Source organism: Brachyistius frenatus, unplaced genomic scaffold (genome assembly GCF_029030835.1).
Source record: "Brachyistius frenatus isolate BFR_SWC_R1_liver_20210118 unplaced genomic scaffold, ASM2903083v1 Contig_17, whole genome shotgun sequence".
Classification (NCBI taxonomy): domain Eukaryota; kingdom Metazoa; phylum Chordata; class Actinopteri; family Embiotocidae; genus Brachyistius; species Brachyistius frenatus.
In genome coordinates this window covers 2,145,447-2,155,369 of record NW_027210616.1, presented here as the reverse complement: position 1 = coordinate 2,155,369, position 9,923 = coordinate 2,145,447, and the positions used below count along the sequence as shown (strand labels likewise).

The 9,923-nt window shown below is 43.4% G+C and overlaps 3 protein-coding genes across 5 annotated transcripts in view; 2 read left to right on the top strand and 1 right to left on the bottom strand.

The window, feature by feature from the left end:
- Positions 1 to 263: 263 nt before the first annotated feature.
- On the top strand, positions 264 to 7,677 carry nkrf (NFKB repressing factor). Of its 2 annotated transcripts, XR_011310733.1 has the most exons (4): positions 264 to 636; positions 1,028 to 1,152; positions 2,508 to 5,372; positions 7,233 to 7,677. XR_011310733.1 is itself a non-coding variant. In XM_069694238.1 (3 exons), exons 2-3 carry the CDS (start codon positions 1,062 to 1,064, stop codon positions 4,766 to 4,768), a joined length of 2,352 nt encoding a protein of 783 aa, XP_069550339.1. In that variant the 5' UTR covers positions 269 to 636; positions 1,028 to 1,061; the 3' UTR covers positions 4,769 to 5,488. The 2 variants fall into 2 exon arrangements, 1 of the variants encoding a protein (XP_069550339.1); XM_069694238.1 differs by lacking the exon at positions 7,233 to 7,677 and having other exon boundaries at positions 269 to 636; positions 2,508 to 5,488.
- On the bottom strand, positions 5,546 to 9,226 carry LOC138618505 (ubiquitin-conjugating enzyme E2 A). 2 transcript variants are annotated; one of them, XM_069694256.1, is made up of 6 exons: positions 9,037 to 9,226; positions 7,734 to 7,814; positions 7,550 to 7,575; positions 6,992 to 7,081; positions 6,805 to 6,893; positions 5,546 to 6,661 (listed from the first exon to the last, which is right to left on the bottom strand). In XM_069694256.1, exons 1-6 carry the CDS (start codon positions 9,078 to 9,080, stop codon positions 6,494 to 6,496), a joined length of 498 nt encoding a protein of 165 aa, XP_069550357.1. In that variant the 5' UTR covers positions 9,081 to 9,226; the 3' UTR covers positions 5,546 to 6,493. The 2 variants fall into 2 exon arrangements, with proteins under 2 accessions (XP_069550357.1, XP_069550358.1); XM_069694257.1 differs by having other exon boundaries at positions 5,546 to 6,622.
- Positions 7,259 to 9,923, top strand: part of elf1 (E74-like ETS transcription factor 1) — a 44,480-nt gene continuing 41,815 nt past the window's right edge. The window contains exon 1 of the mRNA XM_069694240.1: positions 7,259 to 7,273. The gene's annotated coding sequence lies outside the window, so the exon portion shown is untranslated. The remainder of the gene's footprint in view (positions 7,274 to 9,923) is intronic.

Genomic DNA, 9,923 nt, shown 5'->3' with positions numbered 1-9,923 from the left:
TTTATTAAATTATACCAATTTAAAAGATCCTGACTGAAGGCTCCATTTTTTTTTTCATGATTTTATTTTTCATGATATATATTCATGATTGAGTATTGTATGATCGACGAATAACATCACAGCCCCGGAAATAAAGATAACACAAATACACTCAAAACAACAACAAACTACAACAACCTAAAACGCGAACACATGGACACATTACCCGAAATGCTTTTGACCGCAGCCTGACCGGCGCAAAGCATTCTGGGCCAGTGCGGTGTGACAGACGCCATGATTAGAGCTAGACCAGAAAATGGATGCTTCCTGCTAGCCGACTGGGTATCTTTAGCTCCCAGTAGATTTTGCTCAGCGTTTTTCAGGTACCCGTCTCGGAAAGTCCCCTAAAAAAAAAAGAAAAAAAGACACAGGTGAATTTGATAATTCTATATATATATATAAAAAAAACTACATGAGCAAGGCTTTGTTGAAGTGGAGCTCTGTTAGCTGCAGGCTACAGTCAGCTTAGCTGGCTAAATGCTAAGCAGCCACCAGCGGCCGGTTGATTTAAAAAAAAAAAAAAAAAAAAGAGGAAATCTACCTGCGGTGTCTCCTGCTGAGCTGAAAGGACCAGAGATACAAAGGCTACACCTTCAGGTGAGGATGCGACGCCTGCTAACTTACCCCAACCAACGGCGTATTTGTAAAGGAGTTGGGGACCCCCGTCGGCCTACTGCGTCACTCTTGTCATGGCATGAAATCCAGCTGTTTTATCTCACATCACAGCCGTCAATGAACACGTCATATATAACGTATTAAAACAACAACAACAACAACAAAAAATGTTCTTCCCACTTGCGCAGCTTGTATTTTAGTACGCTGTTGCTGCTGGCAGGTTTTTTTTTTTTTTTTTTTTTTTTGGGGGGGGGGGGGGGGGCGTGAAGCGTTTTAACTCGTCGTGTCCTGATGTTTATTGTTTACATCTCTCCTCCCCCTCCTCCCCCCGGTGCCATGAATAACGTGTGACTTCCCATCCTCCGGCCTCCAGGTATGGCCTGGATTTGATTTGGACGGTGCTGGTGATGGCAGAAGGGACTGACTTTGGCGAAATGCCCTCCTTTGACCCAAGTCCTACTTCTGAAGCAAAAAAGAGACCCACATCATCTGATGGCAGTGAGTGTCCATCATCTTCCCTCTAAATGTCTCTTTTCTTTGGCGTTAGTAGTTGTTTGTTTTTTCTTCTTCGTGGGCTGTGAAACCTTAATGAATTAATTGAAATTCAAGTTTACAATTTACTAATGTACACCATTCTCAAAAAGCACGCTGGAGTAGAAGTCGGGGGGCTTAAAAGGAACTGGGTCGTGTAAAAAACACTGGGTCGTGTAACATTTGTTTGAAATGTAAAATATCTTTTCGTTGTTGTTATCTGTGCTTTACCGTGATATTCCTGTATCTGAATATGCCTGAAAATATTTGTATAACTACTCTTAGACATAAGAGGCGTTGGGCAGTATGGACCTTAATTAGTGTCATAATACTTCAGGATTTTTCTGTAATAACAAAATTCTTGACCAAATACTTAAAATAGTTTTGCAGTTTTATTCGACATCATTAACAAAACAGTTTGACTTCAAATATTCAGTAAAAAAAAAATATATATATATATATATAAAATGATCTTTAAGTATTTTAGACGGTGAACAACAAAAAATAAGTTAAATTCAGATTCTGTATAAATTCAGCCAGGCCTGCTGTTGCAGTGTCTTAAGTTATGCACATTAAGATGTGTCATACTGTTGAGCTGTAATAACAAGTCTTTTTTTTTTTTTTTGTCATTAGAAATTATATTAATATTATTGTGAGCAATATGATACACACCCACTTAGATAATATGCAAAGTTTAGTAATTGAGAAAGGAGTTGATGTTGAATACATGTCACTGGTGTCACATGTTGTAGCAGAAGTAACGTTACTCTGAGCGGTGTTTCTGGGTCTCCGGTTACGTGAAGCTTGCAGCTCTCTCCACAGTTAACAGATAAAGGCTTTGTTGTTCACAAACAAATCTTGTGAAAAGCCCCAAACCAACAGGGCATTCATTTGACTGTCAGCTTTGGCTCTCAGCCTCATGCCTAATAATTCCTACTGAAGATGTTTGTTTTTAAGAGGCAAATAACAAATTTTGTTGGGGGGTGGGGGGATCTCAGCTGGTGCACCACTGATTATTAACGGGCTCAGACCTGCACAGCCCCACACATATAACGCGTTATCTCCGCAACCTCCATAAGAGGAGGTCGTTAAAGAGGCTTTTAGGCATTATTCTCCAATTTTACAGGCGCTGACCTGCCTACTTCGGAAACTTGACCAAGAAGTCCTGCCACAGCATGCTGCTAAAAGAAATGAGAGAACTCACCCTCTCAAACCCGTTTCATGGCTTTTTTTTTTTTTTCCATCAAATCAACCCCGTGGTGACGCTCTGAGGCTATAATTAATTCCTCTGTTTTCCGTGTACTTGTCTCGTGTTACTGCAGGAGACGAGCCCATGAGGAAAATGCCTGTGACAAAATTTGGTTCCAGACCTCGATTTGAGCCCGTGCACTTTGTCAGCGGTGGGAGCAGTGGAGGAACTGGCGCCGATGAGAAGGAGAACGACAAGGAGCGCAGGAGGACCGAGTCGTACGGGGCGAGGCAGTGGGACTCGGAACACTCCTCGTACAGCAGCGCCAGCCGAGCGCAGGGCTCCTCCTCCCTGAGGCCGGCTTTTGACAGAGTGCCAGCGTACACCTCCGACTCTTGGGGCTCCCACAGGGACAGAGATAGAGACAGGGACATATCGTCAGGTAGCACCAGTGGCTTGGGTTACGGAGGCCGTGGGTCGTCTTCAAACTTCATGGTAAAAACGGAGCAGGACTACGTGGCCAAGTATGAGGCCCACTCCTTCTCCCGAAATCCAGACTCTCATTCTCAGCTCCACAGATACAATGGGTACGGGGGCGTGACCAGATCAGGAGGGTGGGAGGCGGGACGTCAGGGTTTGGGGTTCAGCCATCAGGACAGGCCATCATCAAGCAGGCCCTTCAGCAGAGTCTACAACAGCCCGGGCAGGAGCAGTCCGAATGTGTCTCAGTCTCTGTCGCAGTCTCTTCCTATATCTCAGTCAACGTTGGATGAGAAGCAGCGGCTGATTGCCAACGTAGCGTCTGCGTTGGTCGTAGCCTTTAGGGACCCGATGTACATGACGGGAAGTGACTCGCCAAACTATAATTTCATGCTGAGCCGCAGCATCCAGGCCTGCAAGACCAACCCCGAGTATATCTATGTCAACCTGAAAGACATTCCTCAGGCTGACCTACCGAAGAACAGGAAAGTACCGACAGATGGTTACGCCTGTGAACTGAGATGTCAGGCAGTTTATCTTGCTACCGGATACTCCGGCAGTAAAAATGGAGCGAGGGACCGGGCCTCCGAGCAGGCTGTGAAACTTTTCCTGAAGCCAGTGGAGGTGCGTGTTGTGCAGCGTAAATTCAGACACTCGATAGTCAACGACGTGGTCGTGTGTCAGATGCACAGCCCGACGCCAGCGTTTCTTCCTGCGCTGCGTAACCCGGAGGACAAACCGACACCCAGCTCGAAGGGCCAGTACGAGCCCGACAACCGCAAGCATTGGACGGAGTTTGTGGTTATGGACAACGCTCACGACGCCATCTGCATACTGAACAACTCTGCAGCTTTCAATCGCATGAAGATAAACTACAAGTTCGACCTGATGCCCAACAACAGCGCATGGCTGTGCAGTGTTTTCCTGCAGGACGAGCTCGTGGCGCAGGCGACGGGCACCAAAAAGAGCTCCAAGCATGCAGCAGCCGAAGAGGCGGTGAGGAAACTTCGAATGAACCAGGCACAACGACAGCAGCAGCAGCAGCAGCAGCAGCAGCAACAGCAGCAGCAGCAATCACAGTACTCGAGGGGAAATAGTCAGTCAGACTGTGGCGGACGCTTTGGACAGCAGGTTGGCAAAAAGAAGCATCTGAGTGAGCTGGTTATCCTGGAAAACTCCGACAACGCCATTTGCATCATCAACGACACGGCTCAGTTCAATAAAGTGACCGCTGACTACAAGTTCACGGTCCTGCCCGATCATCGCTGGAGGTGTGAAGTGTACTTAGAAGGGCAGTATGTCGCAGCAGGAATTGGGCCAAAGAAAATAGTGAAGCACATTGCGGCAGACGAGGCTTTAGCCACCTTGAGACAGACGCAGGCTGTCGTCAAATCCAACCTAAGAAAGGACGGTCACAGCGACGCCATATCCCGCTCTCAGATCATGGCTCGCTCTGGCGAGGAGGCCACGAAGCAGGAGATCAAAGAAGACAACATCGGAAACCAGCTGCTCCGCAAGATGGGCTGGAAGGGAGGCGGTCTGGGCCGAGACGGGGAAGGCATCGCAGAGCCAATCCGAGTGAAGGAGCAGTTCTCCAGAGAAGGTTTGGGCATGGACACGGATAAAGCTGGAAATCAGCTCAGCAAGCGCGACATCGAGGGCATCATTCGTAACTACGCCAGTTCAGATCGGCAGGACGACCTTCGCTTCTCCACCGACCTCACCAACGACGAGCGCAAGCAGATCCACCAGATATCGCAGAAGTACGGCCTGCGGAGCAAGTCGTACGGACAGGGACGGCAACGGTTTCTCGTCGTCAGTCGCAAAGTGCACAAAGACCAGCTCATTGGTCAACTTTTACAGGAAGGACAGGTGGGACGATACGAGCTTGTGAAACCTCAGGCGTCGCACTAATTTGCATGCAGAGAAAAACGGACAAACTCTCATCGGCTTGGACATCAAAGCAAATCACACTCAAGTGTACCTGCTGTGTTTATACTTGTGTGTGTGACTAATTGACAACACACAAATAAATGAGGATCTTTCAGGTATCACTTGTGGTTTCTGCATTCCTTCGCCACGAAATGTACTTTAGCTTTAGGACGAGGAATTTCATTTGACTTTTGTTGTTTCCTGACATTCCACATGTCTGAACTTGTGGTCATTGCTTTGTGGTATCATGTCCTGATGATGCTCCAGTTATTTCAATTAAAAAAAAGAAAAAGAGAAAAAGACTGCGGTTTTTGTCACCAAAATCCACTTTCTTTTGTGACTATTGAAGGAACCTGGCAGAATATGCAGCTTTTCACTGCTTGTTTGTGAACATTGTTGACAGTTGACTCGTAACAGACCAGGATTAGAGCGGCATTAACATCGGACTGTAGCTAGTTGTTCATTCCACCGTAGTGATAAATCTGTACTCGGCAATACCTGCAGTGTTATTTTCTCTTTCGACAACAGGAGATCGTTCCACAAGTATGAGCGCCATCCGTGACCAGAAAAGCTCCATAGAGAAACTGTAAGCTGTGATTTCTGTTCAATGTCAGATGTGTTGGTTTATGTGAGTACAGTTAACGTGTCTGCCTGTTTTCACAGCTGTAATAACTGAATAAATTAAAACTGACGACCATCAAACAGCCTTAATTCAGATGGTTATTTTTCATACTGTGAGCTAAAAAGATGACAGATGACTTGATGTATATTTATTTTTATTTACAAGAAAATGTACAGTTTGTTACATGGGTTACCAGTGCAAAGTTTTATCCTCTGAAAACAGACACCATCCTGTTTATACAGTATTATCAGCATTTTATGACAGCTGATTTGCAAGATTGTAAAATAGCATAGAAATGTTCTCGCACAACCTTTAAATGTCAGCATTATGATACCAAGTGAAGTGCCCGGAAAAAGGTACTAAATGTCTTGTTTCTGTGTTGAAGAAGGACGTATGTGTTTACCAATGTTGAGAATGTTTTTTTTAATATTTTAAATCAAAGGCATGGCTTCACAAGAAAAACTGAAAAAAAATGACCCCTCCCTCCCAAAAGGCATCTATTGAGTTGAGGGATGGATGTCCATGCCAGGTTAATTTTCTATCCCTCTGAAAGGCTTTCAATAGGCACAAACAAAACAAAACCAAAGGGAGTGAGCCCACTGAAACAGAAGGGGGGAAAAAAAACACCCATTAATAGCTTTGCTTTTTGTAAATATGATGCCGGTATCTACACAGCAAACCACACAGCAAGCACATCTAATTAACTGTCACTGTATCATCCAGCCTGTTTACGTCATGTATGAAGTAACAGGTAGAAAAGTGACAACTGAGAGACTGGCAATTGCCCTTTTTTTATTTATTTATTTTTTTTTTTAAAAGAAGAAAAAAGTTGGGACATGTAGCAAGTAACCCAGATATAACAAGGTACATTAACTTTTAACAAACATACTATTGCCCAACAATAGCATTCGGCAGGAGTGAATGCCACAACACAACAGCATACAAACTTAGCGACGGTTCGGGGACAAATATACGGAAGGACTTTAAGATGTGTCATTTTATTTCTGTGAGATCAGTTGTTTTCTTGATCGGTGGTTTCTTGATTCTGGGCTGGACACTGTTCATACTCCCAACGATAACAGGGGTCAACAGTCACGCCAACTCTGTTCAACAATAGCTGAAACCCTCTTCTCGTACTCCCGTTTGTTTTCCTGGTAGAGCTGGGCTGCTTGGCTGTTGGCTGGACTGTTTGGGTTTGGCTCATCCAGTAAAGACTTTAAATATACGGCAGAGAATGTCAGTGGGTTAAGTTTCTAATAAAGTTGGATGACATAACAGAGTCCCTTTAGCGCTGGACAGTCATTACCCGTATAAAGTGCGTAAAAATAATAATATTTTTTTAACTTAAAACATTGGCACAGTATGTGTTCATTTGTATTAAAGAGTGTTAGATCACCTGTATTGAAGTTAAGATTGAAGAGACATCATAGGTTGGACTCCAACGATTCTGAAGTATATCTAAGCATATGCTTCCATCTGCATATACTGCAAAAGAGCATTCATATAATAAAAGCTTTTTAGACCTTTGATCAGTTTCCTGGGATGGAGCAAGTTTTAATTTCTGTAATTGAAATTGTACAAACCGTTTGGATGAAACATTTTGGAGACAAATCGCACTGTTGGAGGTTTATTAGGATATTCCTCTGTGAATTCAATGGTAAGTTTGAAGGTTCCTGAAAGTAAGAATTAATGGCATATTATTATTTAAAATGCATGTTAGTTTTTTTTTTTTGGGGGGGGTGATAACAACGTATATATTAGAAACAGCGGTGAAATGCTGCCTCTAAAAGTCAACAAGTGTAACAATTCTGTCTTTGTTCACAGCTGCTGAAGACGACCGCAAGGGAGCTAACTTCAAGTTAAAGGTTTGACTTCTTGAATAACCCGCACCATTCTTGTTTTTAGGAAAATTTGGCAAAATCCAGTGCGCTGGTTAAAACAAACTAGAGAGACATGAGATCCGATCAGTAGTTGTAGTTTCCTGGCAAAACAAAATCTCATTTTTGATGCACTTTCAAAGACACAATCTAAAATCTACTACTAACCATTCAAATCAACATAATGCAACTCCCAAAACCCAATGCGGCAGCAGGGTCAGGAGATAAAGAAGTTGAATGTGCAGAGCTGAAAAGAAGACTTACCATCTTCAAAAGGCGTTCCCTCCGGTCTAAAAGAGAGGTTAAAATAACAGGTTGTAAATCACGAAATGTTCATATCCTTCAAAATAACAATCAAGCCAGCACACAAACTACAGCTTTATCCCCGATTACTAATATGTATACTATCGGTTGCAGTTATAAAAAAAAAAAAAAAAAGACAACTTACCCAAAAATGACAGCGTTCCATACCATGATATTGTTTTCTGATGGGGCCCCGCTAACTCCTGCAGGAGGATCCTCTTGCAGCCTGGAGGGGAGAGCGCGACAAACATGGAGGTGTCACACACACACACACACACACAAAAAAAAGCAGTGATTTTACAAAAGAGAGTAACACATGAAGTAAAGTCATTTCTGCTAGACATGCCGCATTATGCCGCTGGTAGTCGTAGTTAATAAAAAAAAATATCAAAGTGGTAATGAAGCTGATGATGTAGACGGCTTGGGTAAGTTGTATCTCTGAGCCTGGGATGGGATACGCTGAGGGAAGGCCGAGAGTTTGTATATTTTCCAACAGCAAACACTTCGCCAGGACTCTCCGCTGGGTGGTATATATATATATATATATATATATATATATTACAGACGTTATATTAATCTAGATGTTTTGCTTTTGTAATATAATGTCATTGATCACACTGTAGTAACACTGTCAGGTGGTTAAACACACATCTGTTATACCTGGAGTGGACGGGAACAATGCTCGGTCATAATAACACGACCGCGCAGCTTTTATTAGTTTAAGTTAAGTAAATCAAGAGGACCGAGCCAACCGGGATTTGGACCATCATCACTGTTTAGAAACACACTTTGTCGAGACGTGTGTGTGTGTTTGAGGCTCGACTGTGCTCAGAGAGTCTGCAGGGTTGGTTTTTTTTTTGGTTTTTTTCGTGACTGCACGGCAGATGGCTGCTGATCCTCAGGCTTCAGGTGATGCATCACCTGCAAGGAGCATGCCGCGACCAGTGGTGCACATCTGTCTGAACGTTTCATCCGGCTCCAACTATTATGTCCAGCGAGAAACAACCCCATGACCTCGAAATCACGTGACCGCAGCCGGACACCGTTTCGCTGAAAAAAGGCTCTCGGGAGAAAAGCGATTCCGTTTCTTGTGATGACAAATCGCCGTGCGATTGAATTTTAAAAGAGAGTTAAGTTACGCGATCTTTAACGTCACGACTCCCGGCTGCCTTGCTCAACGGTGGCTGGCAGCGACCCTGCCCAGTAAACATCAACAATTTCCGTTATTAGCTTGTTTAATACAACCCGCGATCGGCGGCAGTGAGGCCCATCCCGGACCAAAAATAAATAAAACAAAACTGTAATAAGCAAGAGTTTATATGTCTTATTTGTGTTATTATTGTTGTGACGGTTTGGTAGTTTAGATTCACGTTTAAGGCTACCGCTAACAAGCTAGCCTCAGGTTGCTAACGTTAAGCTATTTCTCTTGTTGTTTTCCTTTCCCTTACCGTTTAAAATCTCTCATTAAACGTCGTCTTGCCGGAGTTGACATCCTGTTTACGCGAGAACCTAAATCCTTGCCAACGCGTGTGGGGCTCAAATGTAAGTAAATACAATTTTTTTTTTTAAAGTCGGTATATTATTTCAACTCCTAGCAGGCTAGCCAACGATTTGGTGCTAGTTTGTCAAATATTTGGCTGCCTCTCTGAGACCGAGGGCGCTACCAATCACTAAAAAAAAAAAAAAAGCGGGTAATAACATCGATTGCCTCTAAATTGGTAAAACTCTAGAGCCACACAAACACAGACTAATAGTATGACTGAAAGCGGCGTTGTCACTTATACATTTTAATTGTGGAAACCAATTTCGCCTTTTTGTAAATACTGCCGGACTATCTTTTTTTTAACTATCTCGACAACCCCGTCGCCACACTTGAACCATTCCAAAGAAAATTACGTCATATGTTTGCACCCATGTTTAGTGTGTTGGGAACGAGGTAATGATTCGTATGTTTTTTTTAAGGTTTTACTCTTCTGTTTTTCTTCATTGTCGTTCTTATCTTTGACGATTTATCGATGAATTCGATATATAGTCGATTCATTACGTCAGGTGCCACCACCGTCTGTTAGTAAAGCAAGGTATTTTTTTTGGGCCTCGCTGTGCAGTACCCGTGACAGACCACTAGATGGTACTCGGCTCCCAACTGTTGTAAATTACACGCCACAACACCCAATATAGCAGCGAGTAGCAAACTTAACATAGTCGCCTGAAATTAAACGTGTAAATATTATGATAACAACAGCTTTTTTGAGCTTTTAGAGTAGTCTCACATACGACGTCCACGAAGTAAACATAGCGCATTCATCGGCGAGAGTAAAACTACAAAATAATTGTT